This window comes from Chenopodium quinoa, unplaced genomic scaffold (genome assembly GCF_001683475.1).
Source record: "Chenopodium quinoa cultivar QQ74 unplaced genomic scaffold, ASM168347v1, whole genome shotgun sequence".
Taxonomy (NCBI): Eukaryota; Viridiplantae; Streptophyta; class Magnoliopsida; order Caryophyllales; family Amaranthaceae; genus Chenopodium; species Chenopodium quinoa.
This window is the reverse complement of record NW_018742381.1, coordinates 255,837-271,956: the sequence shown is the minus strand read 5'-3', so window position 1 is coordinate 271,956 and position 16,120 is coordinate 255,837. Positions and strand designations below refer to the sequence as shown.

At 37.6% G+C, this 16,120-nt stretch overlaps 1 protein-coding gene across 1 annotated transcript; it reads left to right on the top strand.

Moving 5' to 3' along the window:
• The first annotated feature begins 12,587 nt into the window (after nucleotides 1-12,587).
• On the top strand, nucleotides 12,588-15,513 carry LOC110697818 (UDP-arabinopyranose mutase 1). Its single transcript, XM_021875217.1, has 4 exons — nucleotides 12,588-12,911; nucleotides 14,032-14,282; nucleotides 14,373-14,541; nucleotides 14,862-15,513. Exons 1-4 carry the CDS (start codon nucleotides 12,588-12,590, stop codon nucleotides 15,189-15,191), a joined length of 1,074 nt encoding a protein of 357 aa, XP_021730909.1. The 3' UTR covers nucleotides 15,192-15,513.
• Nucleotides 15,514-16,120: the final 607 nt, after the last annotated feature.

Sequence of the window (16,120 nt, the reverse complement as noted above, 5' to 3'; positions counted from 1 at the left end):
AAAAGAATAAGAATATTACAAATAAATAGTGTATCAATGTCTAAGACCGGCAATGATTCGCCTAATTGGGTACATGGTCGATCGTGGATCTCATTACCTTCAATAGTCCTTCATATATACTTCTTACTAATAGTTTTTCAACTAAGAACGGCAATGATAAGCTTTGTGTGGTCCACTTTGTAATTAATTTCTGTTTAAAAACTAAGATTAGATAATACTTGCATTATATTTTCCTGTTGAGTAATTTAGAGTATGTAGACAACATTCATGTATGCTTTGCTTAATTAATAAAGGTGAAGGTGTTTAATTAAGAAAGCAAAGTTTAGAGCAAACAAACAAACAAAACAAGCAAAGATGATGCCGTTTGGTTAGCGGTGAGATGCGCCGTTTGATTAGCGGTTATTTTCTTTGTCTTGTAATTTCTTGGTGAAATAAAGATTGTCACACCGCTAAGTTCAAGCGGTTAAGTGGGTTTTTTTTGCTCTTAGAGATATGTATATTTTTGCTCTTAGAGATATGTATCTTATATATATGATGGAAGTTGGTGAATAAAGGAAGAACAGTCACTTCTTTTCTTTCTTTCACTTGTTTGCAATTGTTTTTCTAGAATTATCATCATCATAATTATCAAAAGTTTGATTACATTAGATCACAAACATACTACACGTTGTTGTGATTGTCTTCGTTATATCTCCTTGTAATTTTGTAATACCTGTGTGTATAATAGGGTTGAAATATTACTTTGATAAAGTGATTTTGTTCACGCCTCGAAGTGATTAAATATGTCCAATTTCGTTTCATTTTTGTGACCCGGTAATTCAATTTCCCCAACATTTCCAACTAAATTTTTTAATTTCAATCGATCAAATGTGATTTATGTGACACACAAAGTATTATCTTGTGATAGGATGGTAAATAATCTCTTAATTCTTAAAAGATTGCTCCGTATACTAATTTGAATGTGTTCAAAGGATTGATTTGTATTGAAATTTTTTACTTGCAGTTTCACTTGGCCTCCCTATTTATCTCATCGGTAATAATTGTGTCCATCATTTATGTCCAGCAGTTAAAAGTAAGGTTAAAAGGATTTTTGACAAAAACTTACAAACATATAAATTTAAGGGTACTTATCCTAATTTTACTAGTTATCTATTGTGATGAAGTGAATCAAACACGATCTTTATTATGAATCTCTCAAAAACCGTAACCAGTAACCACCACACTCGTATGGTACCTTGTACGAAAAGGAGGGTGAGAATGGTGGAGCAAAAACGCGGAATTTAACCTCTAAAAGTCCGAAAATGACGAGTCTTAATGTATTACAGCAAGAACGTTGGAACTTGAGATAAATCATGTTGTTACATTACAATTGCATTGCATAGGAGAAAAGGACGGCATTTTTGGCGGCATCAACCAACTAAAAGTAAAGTTGCTACGGCGTATAATATGTCGGTGATCCGTAACTTATTGGGCTTTACTTGGCCCGTAAGGCCCACGTGCTCTGTTTAGATCAAACTGCTCCCTTCCTACTAAATCTTTTTTTTTTTTTTTTTTTTTTTTTTAACTTCTAAATCTTGGCTTTCCTTTTGCCTTTTTAGCACCTTTTTGAGCTTTACAGTGCATTATTCTTATATTTCCCGCTATTATAAAGTTTAATTTATATTTATGTAGTTATTAAAATCGTGACATCCTCGTCCAAAAAGCATGAAGATAAAAAGGGGAGCAAAAAAATAAACATGTAGATCGCATCATTTGTTGGTTAAATTTACAGCTCATGTTTTATTCTTGATCTATTGAAGTTAACTACTTTTTTCATATTCCAAAACGAGTTAAAACCCATAATATATATAGTATACTCTTTCAGTTAAATTAATGGTTAAAGACTTACAGTTTTATTTTTAGTCGTTTTGATATAATGGTTACGTTCTCACTTTTTCTTGGGAGTTGTTAAACGTCGCTCGCTTTTTACAAGCCGTCGCTCGCTTTTTACAAGCCATCGCTCGCATTTTGAGCTTGAAATTCCTAATTTGCCCCTAGTATATAAATACTCACGAAACTCGCCCACAACACATTTCACCCTCGTGTTTCTCTCTCTAAAAATTTCTCTCTCTAGAATTGCTAATTCTCTCTCAAAAATCAGAAATCAAAATTTTTTTTTTATTTGTTTGGAAAAAAAAAGTTTGTGAAATATTGAAAATCAAAATCCAAAAAAACAACAAACCAACAACAACAATCGGAAATCACTGCAATGGCTGACGGGCGGCGGATTCGGCTGACGTTCGGCGGTCGTGACGGCGGCGGCGAGCAGGTAAACGTCGTTTTTTTTTAATTTTTTTTTCTGGAACCAAGGGACATCCGCCTGAAATTTCCGGATGTCCCACGGAACTTCCGGAAATTTCAGGCGGATGTCCCTTGGTTCCAGATTTTTTTTTTTTTATTTTTTTTTTATTTTATTTTTTTTTGTTTTTTTTCTCGGTTATATGTGATTTTTTTTCTCGGTTGTTGTTAAATTATTTTGTTGTTGTTGTGGTTTTTGTTGTTGTTGTGGTTTTTGTTGTTGTTGTTGTTGTTGTTGTTATTGTTGTTGTTGTTGTTGTTATTGTTATTAGTATTGCTATTATTAAATTTAGGCTTTGTAAGTAGGATTATTAGTATTGTTGTTGTTGTTGTTGATGTTGTTGTTGTTGTTCATGTTGTTGTTGTTATTGTTATTAGTATTGTTATTATTAAATTTAGGCTTTGTAAGTAGGATTATTAGTATTGTTGTTGTTGTTGTTGATGTTGTTGTTGTTTGTGTTATTGCACGTATTTACTATAGATTGAGGGTTCGGGTCCTCGTCACGCAATATCTAGACGTTTGAATGCGTCAGTTAGGCGGGACTCAAGCCGTTTAGGAAATACGGCCGAACCGTTCGATCACCAGCAGCAATATAGGTCCGCTGGTAAATGGTCGGGAGAGCATCAGGCACAAAGCAGCCCCGCCATGTACTCGTCGGCTGGAGTGCCTACATCTGATGATGAGGACGACGGGCGGTCAAGTCAGGGTGATCGCGATTCAGAGTATGACCCTCTGGATTATCATACGGTGCATAGGGGTCAGACTGGGAGGTTTGTGAGCAGTAGTCAAACCAGTCAGCCATCCACTAGCGCAACAGAGGCATGGGTAGTGCACGAGCCGATGCCAGGTGGTCCTGAGGACGGGACTGTTATCCCTAGTTTTGGGGGGCACGTGGCTGCGTATATATGGGGCGGGCAGGAGCGTAATGTTTTGCGCTGTTTGAGCAGGACACAGTTGTGTTCTGAATTGGTCACCTGGCGAGGTCGTCTTGTGCAGGAGCATCTGGAGCTGATTGACGGTAGTGGTCTGTCGCACCTGCCTGGGATCATGTTCAGGCGTTTTGACTGGCCGTTGATATCAGCTTTTGTTGAGAGATGGCAGCCCGATACGAACACATTTCATATGCCATTCGGGGAGATCACCATCATGCTGCACGATGTGTACAACATTCTAGGGCTTCGTGTAGATGGTGGCCTAGTTTCTGCTACTCCGGGCACGGACATCCTACGGGACGCGTGCTCGGTAACCCTGGACATGACAGCAGAGGAGCTGAACGAGAAGCACGGTACGAAGACCATTTGGCAGGGTAGTGGGGTACTGACTGAGACGATTTTAGAGTCGACCTTGGAGGCGCAGAGGCCCTTCAGTGTCCATTATACTGCGTACATGTGGTTAGTACTTGACGGTTGTCTGTTCCTGGACAAGAGTGTTAACCGTACGCATCCGTCCCTCCTGAGCGAGCTTGTTGTTGATGCGCTGTCGGTGACTGACTACTCTTGGGGCTCAGCGGCTCCAGCGTATTTGTATCGGCAGTTGGGGACGGCATCTAGAAAAGATGCCGATTCGATCGCTGGTTGTCTCACGCTTCTTCAGGCGTGGATCTACGAGTACTTTCCGTGCTTCCGGCCTCAGCAGAGTACCTTGACTAGGGAGCTGAGTGTTCCGCGCGCGTCTGCTTGGGATGTGGGAGCAGGATGCCCCAGCAAGAGCATGGATCGCCTCCTGGCCTTTCGATCTAGGTTAGATCAGTTGACCGACAATGAGGTCAACTGGCTCCCCTACGGAGCTGATGCTGCACGACGCGTGCCCGCCACCTTGTTTATTGGCTGCCTCCAGTATCGATCTATCATTGAGCCATACATGTCTGATCGAGTGATCTGGCAATTGGGGTATGTCCAGGACATTTCGAGGACTATTATCAGACCTGAGAAGGCTAAGAGACCGACGAACTTGAAGATGTATCGGGTTGAGTTCCCGACCGAGATGACATCGGTGATGTGGTCTCGGTTTGTCCCTGGGTCGTCGTTCAGTGTTGTTCTAGGTGCCTTGACTAGACTCGGCGGTGGAGGTCCTACGGTCGCTCCTGGTTACATGCAGTGGCTGTATCGAGTTTCCCATCCTCGTATTTCTCCGGGTGGGTCGTCATCTGATAGAGGTCACCGACTTCCAGAAAGGACTAACACGGACTATGTAAGCACCTGTGTTTTATTATACTTTAAATGTCATATATACAATTGTGGTTTATATACTTACTGTGTTGTTTTCTTATTTGCAGTGGATGGGTCGGTCGCTGGAGGTTATATGTCGGTCACTGGATGAGCCTGGTAGCATGACGCGAGAGACCAGGGCAATGGCTGAGCAGCTTGTAGCAGACTGGAAGACGATGATGGGGTTGTGATGACACTTGTCTTTGTTTTCGTTTGTATTTGGGACTGGAATTTTTTTTTTTTTTTTTTTGGATTGAGATGACACTTTGTTGTATTTTTGTTGAATTCTTGTATCATAACTTTTATTTATTGTTTTATGTTACGTAGTGGCAACTCTTCAACATAAATCTGCTCAACGTAAGTACATAAATCTGGTTGTCATCAGTAAGTACATAAATCTGTTTAACGTAAGTACATAAATACCGATTAACATAAGTACATAAATCTGTTCAACGTAAGTACATAAATACCGATTAACATAAGTACATAAATCTGTTCAACGTAAGTACATTAATACCGATTAACATAAGTACATAAATCTGTTCAACGTAAGTACATAGATCTTTTCACTGGCTAAAAAGTGCATTCCACATGTTCCTTCGAGCCTGATATTGCCGATCCCATCTGTGGACACTGGGCTCGTGGTTCTCTGTCCACCATCCTGCGATCGGAGGAAGAGGTGAGTTCTCTGCAAGCTCAAGACAGATGAAGTGGGAACCCCCAACAGTAGCGATCGCAAATTCCCGGGCGGGTGCTCTGACCGTGTTCCGTGCACGCAGCGGTAAGACAGTGAGGCAAGGGTAATAGCAAGTCGGTACGGTACCAACACCTAGAATAATAACCACTGCGTTGAACCACGTTGCAATAGGAAATAAATCCTGAATTGCAACCAAAGTGCTCGTGTTATGACAAAGCCAGGTGCTCGTGTTACCGAAGTGCAGAACCTGATTCGTCCAGAATGTCACAAATTTGGTCTTATGACAAAGCCAGGTTTTCTCGACATAACTAATCACATTTGGGAAACTTGCCCACTTTGTTTTCATTCTATCTACAGCTGAGTTATAATCCGCCTCGGTCTTGGCATCCGTGATACGTTTCCAAGCACCGTTTTTGAATTGCGCCCCAATCTTCTTGTTCTTGAACATGTTAGTGACCCGAGCCTCCACATCTTTGTTAATGTGCCATCGACAAAGCAAATGCGACGTCCCGGGAAACACTTCTCTCAATGCAGCACAAAGACCCAGCTCACGGTCTGTCAGAAATACCGACGGCTCCTTATCATACCCGATCAGCTCTCTCAATCTCTGTAGAACCCACCGGTAGCTTCCCGTGCACTCGTTGCGCATGAACACATAACCCACAAGGAAATTCTGATTTGTGGGTGTCACGCCAACTATCTCAAGGAACGGCATCCCGTACCGGTTGGTCTTGTACGTCGAATCCATACCGATCACATGCGGGTACGTGCGTAGTATGTTCACCGTGATCGGGTGCACCATAAACGCATGCTGCAGAACGCCGTCATCATCAGACATGACCCAGTAAAGGTACTGGCTTTGTCTCGCCAAATGTAAAAATTGTTGAACGACTCCTCTCCCGTCGGACATCTCCGCCCTCAAGTCATTCCGGCAATTGTAGATATGTCGGATGTTTGGATGATCGTCGGGAAATTGCTCTGCAATCGTCGCCATGATATTACGCGGCGCAACCTTCGAGTTCGTCATGTCGCGGACAACCTTCTTCGCATCCGGGCTGAGGCCACTAATCTTACGATGACCCTCCGGATATACAATCATTGGGTGATTATGGGTCCCAGTTGCATCGTTTTTTGCCCGGATCCTCCAACTATCGGTCACGAACACATAGTAAATCTTGATGTAGAACGGACAACCAATAGCTTTGGTTTTTGTGTCCCTCCTAATTGCGTTCTCGAGATCCCTCGGCTGACTCTTTCGGCCCCTATCACACCTCAAATACCGGTAAGGCCGACCATCTTTGGTTTTGCAATAAGATGATTTAACAAGAACAAATCCCAGATTTAGGGCAACAGCATCCGCCCAGTTAACGACATCATCGAACGTTGGAAAAACCGTGTCCGTGACAAAATGCTCACTATAGTTCACACATTCGGCACTGTCTTCGTACTCCGAACCCTGTAATGATAAAAAACCATAAAAATAATAACAATAACCATAACAACAATAATCATAACAATAATAATAAAAATAACCATAAAAATAATAACAATAATCATAACAATTCTAATACTAACAACACTAATAATAATAATGACAACACTAATAATAATAATAATAATAATAATAATAATAATACTAATAATAATAATAATAATATTAATAATAATAATAACAACACTAACAACAATAATATCAACACTAATGCTAATATTAATAATAATAACAACATTAATAATAACAACCATAACAATAATTTCTTTATAACATCACTAATAATAATAATAATAATAATAACAAAACTACCATTAACAACACTAATATTACTATTAAAATGAAAACAGCAACATAAAAAAAAAAAAAAAAAAACGGTTATTAAAGGACATCCGCCAGTAAAATCCGGATCCTCCATGGAGGATCCGGAAATTCCAGGCGGATGTCATGATCCGCCTGGAATTTCCGGATCTTCCATGGAGGATCCGCCTGAAAAATCCGGATCTTCCATGGAGGATCCGGATTTTTCAGGCGGATGTCCATCGAACAGAATTAAATTTTTTTGGCAAAAACTTACGGAATCTTCCGACGATGCTTCCGGTGTGCGAGCGTTGGCGTCGGTCCACATATTCAACTCAGAGATTAATGAACGGAAAACTTTTGTGAAAAACAAAATTGGAATTCAGGTGAAATCGCTCGGGAATTTTGAGGCTCGGGTTTTTTTTAGAGAAACCTAAGAAATATGATGCTCCGTAATGTTTGAGGAAGCTCGTGTTTCATCAGAACAAGTCAGGGCATCCTTATATTGAAAAAAAATTGAGCAAAGGGCAAAATGGTAAAATCACTTTAATTTGCGAGCGTTGCCTGATAAAAAGCGAGCGACGAATAGCAATCCAGTTTTTTTTTTTGAGATATAGAGTTCATATACGTACATAGTGTAGTTTTTTTTATAAAATTTTGCCTTAGACGAATATTCCACTTTTGCACCATTTTTCCTTACTTTTTTAATGATTACCTTGATTTTGTAAATAGAAAACAAGAGAAGTATAACTATGGTTTTGAAACAAATAAAGGAATAATCAGCAGTTCAGCACTACATATAATTAGCTTTTATATTACGAAGTGTTATTATGAGTTTTGTGTTCGGTTATACTTTATTATATACTAAATAAAAAAACTTTAATGAGACAATGTAATAGACTGACAGAAGCCCATTAAAATGTTCGTGAGAAGGTATTGCGTCAATCCAGCAAATTTTTTATATTCTATATTGAGTGGATGATATTCTCTACTGACCGGATGATGTCTTTTATTGGCGGGATGATATCCTCTGGCTGTATGATAATTCCAGCTAATAAATGATATCATATAGCCAATAGAGGACATTATCCAGCTAATAAAAGATATCATAGACAGATATAACCAATAAATGATATCATCTAGCCATGATATGAATTGATATCATCTAGTTAGTAGAGGATATCATCTAGTTAGTAGAGGATATCATCCAATTAGTAGAGGATATCATCCCGCAAATAAAGGATATCATAGACACAATCATAAATGCATATTATCACCTAGCCAATAGAGGTTATCATCCGACCAGTAAATGATATGAATAAATGATTAAAGGATATAAATAATTTGATAGAGGATATGTATAACTTGTTTGAGGATATGTATAATTTGTTTGATGATATGTATAACAATGGTGGAACCTCCATTGAAGAGCCCGTATTAAAGATCATGGGTATAACATAATTAACTTGCTCATTTCTCAACCAAAATACATGCATTTGATTGGAGGATATAAATAATTTGACAGAGGATATGTATAACTTGTTTGAGAATATGTATAATTTGTTTGATGATATGTATAACAATGGTGGAACCTCCATTGAAGAGCTCGTATTAAAGATCATGGGTATAACATAATTAACTTGCTCATTTCTCAACCAAAATACGTGCATTTGTCATCAAAATGCTCACAATTCAACTTACAATCATATGGGACAAACATTTTCAACAATTATACATCACATAAGAAAGCCCCAATTTGATTTTTTGGGCATTTTTCAAAAAATCCGAGAATTAAACTTTCTCTCTTCCGCCATGAATGACCTAGCTTCTCTCCTTCGCCATTGATGTCGTCGTCTTTATCGTCATCCTTCGCCGCACGAACTATTTGGTCAAGTTTAACTGACCCAATAATTTGTAAATGTTCGTAATCTAACTAATTTGAAATTTGATTGTTGCTCGATCATACCTTTAAAATTTGGGTCTGTGGACTACAAACATTGATTGTTCATTATGTTTCTAACTAAAATAGACTTGATACCTACCCAACCTAAATATCCCAACATAAACCTATCAGAATTAATGAACTACAATCTAACTAAAAGGTTCCATAGACCTCCATTAAAAAAAGGATAAAGACACTATTATTATTTACTATTCATAATTTTATTTTCGTGATCAATTAAGTAACCTTATACTTGTTGAATAGGAAAAAAAAATTAGTAGAAATTATCTTAACTGAAATCAAATTATTGTTACAAATCGATAGACTGAATGCTGAGTTGCACAATAAATAATGCACCATACTTCCTACTCCTGCAACGCTACAATAATACACTCTATCAACAGAAGAGGTGTTTTTTGTTGGCTCGTCGAATTAAATTAGAATCGAAGAAATAAATTAGAGAGCCTTGAAATTGGCGTAAAACCTGAAAATTAAAAAAATCTCCTTGAATGCGTTGAGCCAAGAGCACGTGCCCACCGCATGTTAAGGACGTAACATTGTTCAATATTTGCAGTAAACACAAGTCAACGTCGTAACATTACTAACATACGTGTCTCATGTCCACCCATTATGGATTTCTGGGACGGCTATATATTGATGGACTTTCTTTTTATTTTTAAAATATTTTTTTCTATTCTTTGCTTTCTTCATTCCATTTCACGGAATATCTCTTCCATTTCTTAATACAAGTGCTCCATAATAATAGGTAAAGTTGGGCTGGGCTGAGCCGGCCCGAGCCGACACAGGCACGGCACGGCAGCAGCCCGTTAGCAGCATGGCACGAAAAACGAGGGTGGGTCGTGGGCCGTGCCGTGAACACAAAAATAAAAATTCGACACGGCAGCACGAATTTTTACCCCGATAACACGACTTATAATAATAAAAATAATGGGCTAGCCCGCAGCCCGGCACGACTCGGCCTGCCAGGCACGTGGGCTGGGGTGTGCCATTTTGGTGGCCCGACACGGCATGACCCGCCATCACTCAAGCCCAGAACGACAAGACACGATCCACCTCTTGGCACGACGAGGCCCGGCGGCCGACACGATGCCCAACTCTAATAATAGCTTAATAACAGTTTACGTGACATAACTACTTTAACTACAAAGGGTGTATTCTCTTCATCTTATTAGACCTTAATTTATGTGATTTGTTAACTGAACTTATCTAAATTTATTTGAGCTTATCAAACTTATTAAACCTTATTGAATTTATTTATTGAAAATTATAAGACGTAATTAAATTTATAAAAACTTATTGGACCTTATTATTGACTTGATTAGAACTTATTGGAAGATATTAGACCTTATTAATTTATTGGAATTTATTAAATTTTATTGTACTTTATTAAACTTATTGGATATTATTGTAACATCTAAATTCTAAACTAATATGAATTTATTAAACCTGAAACTTATTTTTATAAGGTGAAGAGATCAAATATTTTTTAATAATAAAAGGTTGGTATAATCTATAATAAAATATAGACAAATAATAACTTTTACATATAAATTGGGACATTTTGAGTAAGTTACATGCAAAATTTTGAATTTGTTATCCGCGTCGGCGGCCTTGTTTAAACTAAGTAGTGGTAAACAAAATAAAAACATAGTTGTTTTTTTTTTTTTTGTAGAAATTCACATGGTCTTTCTTCAAAATATAGTGGACCGACACTATCTTTGTCAAATAGTACATGTAAATTTGTAATGTCATCAACTTTTTGAATCTATGCAAGCTATGGAAGAATTTAGATCCCACTCCACCAATCGGGGGATTTATTTTTGTTTAATTTAAACCATGATGTTGATGGCTTAGTAATCTTCTTGTGCATTGTATCTTTTGCAATTATGTAGTGGATTAATGGCTCACCCTACATTATTATTTATTATACCTATTTATAACTTACCAAAGTTGCTTGATATTATTGGTTGAATTACTACCTTGTGATTTTATTGATTATGGTAATTGGGATTGAATTCTCCATGCATTGTACTAATATGTTATATAGCAACACATGATGCATTGTATGTACTTTGTTAGGTCTTATCTAAATGTCTAATATAGTTAGGCTTGATAAACACTGTTTGATCGAGGTGTATTTCAAATGTGCTCAACCAAAGCTATTTTTAAGAAAAAAAGTAGTCTAAATTTCTTTGAGGGAGCTCCAGTTATTAGGAGAAAAAGTGGTCTTAATTTATTTGAGGGAGCCCCAATTAATCTAAGTGATATACATTTTAGTTTATTTTCTCTCACAACTTTTATGCATTGATTTCTGTATCACTTTGTTATTTTAATTTTACATTTAAAAAATAAAAGAAAATAAATATATTCACAAATTTCCTAGAGAGAAAATAAACTTTGTTATTTTAATTTTACATTTACCCAATTTCTTACAGGAAAAATGAAAACTAATAATCCCACCTTCTCTCACCGTGCCTAGTGGTGGCTTGTGTCGTGTCGTGCCGTGCCGCGCCTGCATTTTGGCGGGCCGTGCTAGGCCGGGCCACCATTTGGCACACCCTAGCTCACGGCACGACACGACCCTTATGCCTGACATGCCAGGCTGGTCACTGTGCCGCCCATGTTTTTTTAAAAAAAAATCGATATATTTTTTTAACAACTTTTAAAATGAATATACTATTTAAGAAGTTTCGAAAAAACTAGGCGTTTCACCCTAGGGTTTTCGAAAATCCTATGCGTTTGCCTGAATTTCGATTTTTTTTATTGTTGTGGTTGTTCGTATTTTCTAAGCGTTTCATCTCAACCGCCCAGATCTTTCGTACAACCATATGATTTTCCGAACGAACTAGGCGTTTGAGCCTAGGTTGTTCGAAAAAACAGGGCGTTTGAACCCGATTTCAGAAAATAAATAATAAAAAAAAAACAAACCTTGTCTTTGGCGACTGCCTTCTCCTTATCATATCCGCGGCTGTGTAGATCAAGAAACCAAAGGTTAAAGGAGGTGGTGGTTGGTGGTTAAAAGAGGTGGAGGTGGTGGTAGTAGTGGGTGGTAAAAGGAGGTGGTGGTGGTGGTTTAGAGAGAGAAGAGGGAGTGAAGGTGGGTAAATTATGTTTGAGGGGGGTAAATTTTTTTAAATATAAGGATAAATTTGTAAAATACATTTATTTTACGGGCGTTAGTTAGATATTCAAGGCCGACGTTTAGCTTTCCACATAAAAATAGTATTTTTAAAGAAGAATTATACAGAAAAATAAAAAATCATAAAAATAATTTCAGTTTATTAAAAATAGTTTAATTCACCAAAAATAAGTTGAATAAACTGAGCCTAATTAATTCGATTTATAAAACGGTTAATGGGGCAAGTGTTGAACGCGGAATACACCATATAGCGAAATGCTAGATTCCCTTACTCCGGAGAAAGGTCCTCAATAACATGTGACACCATCAATTCACATTTTTCTTCTCCCCCATAAATTACCCCTCAAACCCCCCTTCTTCTCACCAATTCAATCTCCAACCTCATTTTCTCTCTCCTCACTTCTCTCTCTCTAACCAGATCTCCCCTTCTCTTTCTATCTCCTCTGCCGCCATGGCAGGACCTTCAGTTCCTGCTACCTTTCTCCTGAAAGATGAGCTTGATATCGTCATCCCCACCATTAGAAACCTCGATTTTCTCGAAATGTGGAGGCCATTTTTCCAACCTTACCATCTGATTATTGTTCAAGATGGGGATCCTTCTAAGACCATTAAGGTCCCTGAAGGGTTTGATTATGAGCTTTACAATAGGAACGATATTAATCGTATTCTGGGTCCAAAGGCCTCTTGTATCTCTTTCAAGGATTCTGCTTGTAGATGTTTTGGGTACATGGTTTCGAAGAAGAAGTACATCTACACCATCGATGATGATTGCTTTGTAAGTTTTTGATTTTTGGAATTGATTTGTTGTTTTTTCTGATCTGGGTTTTGTGCGATTTTTAGGTTTCGATTTGATATTCATTGTCAATTTTTGTGGTATAATGCTGAATTACTTGAGGGGTATCTTGATTTACTGATTTTTGTGGAAATACAGGTTTTGATTCGATGATTTTCTCGAATTTTGAGCTTCAGTCAATTGAATTGGGGTTTAGTGGGGGTTTTGATTTGCTAAATTTCTGATTTGGGTATCGATTCAATTTTTTTTATATCAGATTTGGGTTCTGATGTTGAATCAATTCAAGGGTTTTGGTGGGTTTTTGATTTAATGATTTGGGTGTATGAAAATTTTAAATTTTGATGGGGAAATGTTTGATGGGTACGATTTGATTTTGTTGGCTTCTTGTTGATTTGATCTTTGATTTGTTTAAATTTTTTGTGATTGTTGAGTTTGAAAATTTGAATTTATTTGGACTTGATCTGATTCTAGGTCGGTGGATTCCCCTTTTTGTGCTTCTTTTAGCATATGATTGCTTTTTCACACTTTCATTTCAAGTTTTATGTCCCTTGACTATAAAAATTATGCTATTCTATTGACATTGTTTGTTATGATACTATAGAAAAATATAATATGTTAGATCTTATATGTGGTCCATTCAATTCTGTTGTTTCAGACCTTTTGAAGGCTCTAATGACATTGACTTTAGGATGTTTATTATTTGTATTTGACATGACTTATGGGCTAACATTGTTTGTTTGATTATCATGTTACATACATTGTAATTTCTTCAGCATTTTTTATATTCGGGTTTTGTATGATTGATCTATTACCCTAGGTCATATTCATTACCAATTGTTAATAGCTCTCTCTAGCTTAGTTGTTCTTCCTAACTTGTGTATTGCTGAATTGGCTCTGAGTGAGTTAGATGTTGCTTGCCAGTGATTTAACTCTATCAGGCTGATTGTTTCTAGCTGGTTGGTGTGTGATCTATGTTTCTTAGATCTCTATAGTCCTTGTTTAAAAGTTTAAGCTAACAATATGCACTTATTTTGCACTAATGGTCATTTTTGGATTTGAATTGGGTTTGGATCTAATGTTGATAATTTTTCGAATAATGTAGGTTGCCAAGGATCCATCTGGGAAAGACATTAATGCACTGGAGCAACACATTACTAACCTTCTTTGTCCATCAACCCCACTTTTCTTCAACACCCTCTATGATCCATACAGGAATGGTGCTGATTTCGTCCGTGGATATCCCTTCAGCATGCGTGAAGGTGCCAAGACTGCTGTTTCTCACGGTCTTTGGTTGAATGTCCCTGATTATGATGCTCCCACCCAGCTTGTGAAGCCCCTCGAGAGGAACACCCGGTATGATTAATTGCCGCTCTTGGAGTCGGAATGGTTCATTTTTTACTCTTGACATTTGTTACTCTTTCTAATTTTCTCTTTCCTTTCTAGGTTTGTTGATGCTGTTCTGACCATCCCCAAGGGCACCCTCTTCCCTATGTGTGGCATGAACTTGGCTTTTGACCGTGAGCTCATTGGACCTGCTATGTACTTTGGACTCATGGGTGACGGCCAGCCTATTGGCCGGTACGATGACATGTGGGCTGGATGGTGTGTTAAGGTATACCACTTGTTCCTGTCTTTATAAACAATTTGAGTTCATATTCTTGTCAATTCAAGTATCCAGGCACCCAGCTTTGGAATTCTAGTGTCATAAATTGTCGGTAGCTCTTCATTAAGCTGATATAATCGTAAAACTCATCAGTATCAAAATTGGAAACTCGACCTGATTTCAGCGTAGAGTAGCTCCAAAATATAGCAAGCTAGGCCTTGTCTCTGTGATGCAACAATTCATATGTGATAGAAGCACTAATACATCGTATGGTAGCACATACTGTCAGCTATTAAAATACTCATGATGCTTCATTGTCGATTATTCAGGTTATATGTGACCACCTAGGTCTTGGAGTGAAGACCGGGCTTCCTTACATCTACCACAGCAAAGCTAGTAATCCATTTGTGAACCTGAAGAAGGAATACAAGGGTATCTTCTGGCAAGAAGAGTGCATCCCGTTCTTCCAGAATGCAACCCTCCCAAAGGACTGTACTACTGTCCAAAGTTGCTACCTTGAGCTCTCCAAGCAAGTCAAGGAGAAGCTTGGAAAGGTTGATGAGTACTTTGTCAAGCTGGCTGACGCCATGGTCACATGGATTGAGGCTTGGGACGAGCTGAATGGAGCTCCAGCTGCTGTTGCCAATGGCAGCGCCTAATAAGAGCAGTTTATAGAGTGGTTCAAGGCCTTGTATCGCCATTCGTTATCTCTTATTAATTCAAGCTTTCAATCATTGAGGTTTGTTTGGAGGCTTAGGGATTTTTCGTTTCAGGCAGGGATATAGGATTTAATTATTTTCATAATTTTTTTTTTTAAGAAGCAGGGGAGTTCTGTAGCCAGAACTTCCTCTACCTATATCCTATTTATGTATCCACTAGATTGAGCGATTGTTATTTGTTTTTTTGGGATTTATATTTTAGATGTACTATTATTTGTTGCTGATTTCTCTTTTAGAAAATCATTTGTTGCTTGTTTCTCTAGTACTCCGTTTTTAAATACTTGTTCCACTTTTCTTTTCTGGTCGTTTTTAAATATTTGCTTTATTTTTTTATTTTAAAAGCTTTTATAATATTTAATTAATTTCTCTCCTAGTGGACTCATCATTAATCATATTTTATTAATTTTTTATTTTCTTTCCACTACTTTTGCTTTTTACAATTTTTTATTCTTCCATTTATCTCACTACCTTCATATTTTATACTTTCTCTAATTTCTCTTAAAATTCCGCCCAAGAAAAATGAAGCAAATATTTAAAAACGGAGGGAGTATCTTATTAGTCTGTACTGTTTTGTTTACAAATTTGCCTCTAATCCAATAGTATTAAATCATCATCTGAGTATGCTCATAAGAGGAAATAGGTTCACATGAGTAAAACGTTTGATGTGTCATTTTTATATCCCATTTTTTGTCCTGCAAATTAGATATTATAAACTATCTGCATTTTTTTTGCAACTTTAGAGTTGACACACTCCTAGGCAAAAATGAGAAAAGGAGAAGGGAGAGACATGTGATTAAAGAAGGAGAGAGAAATTGGGATAAATTAATAACTAATTTACCACCTTCCATAACACCAGCCACACGCATTAC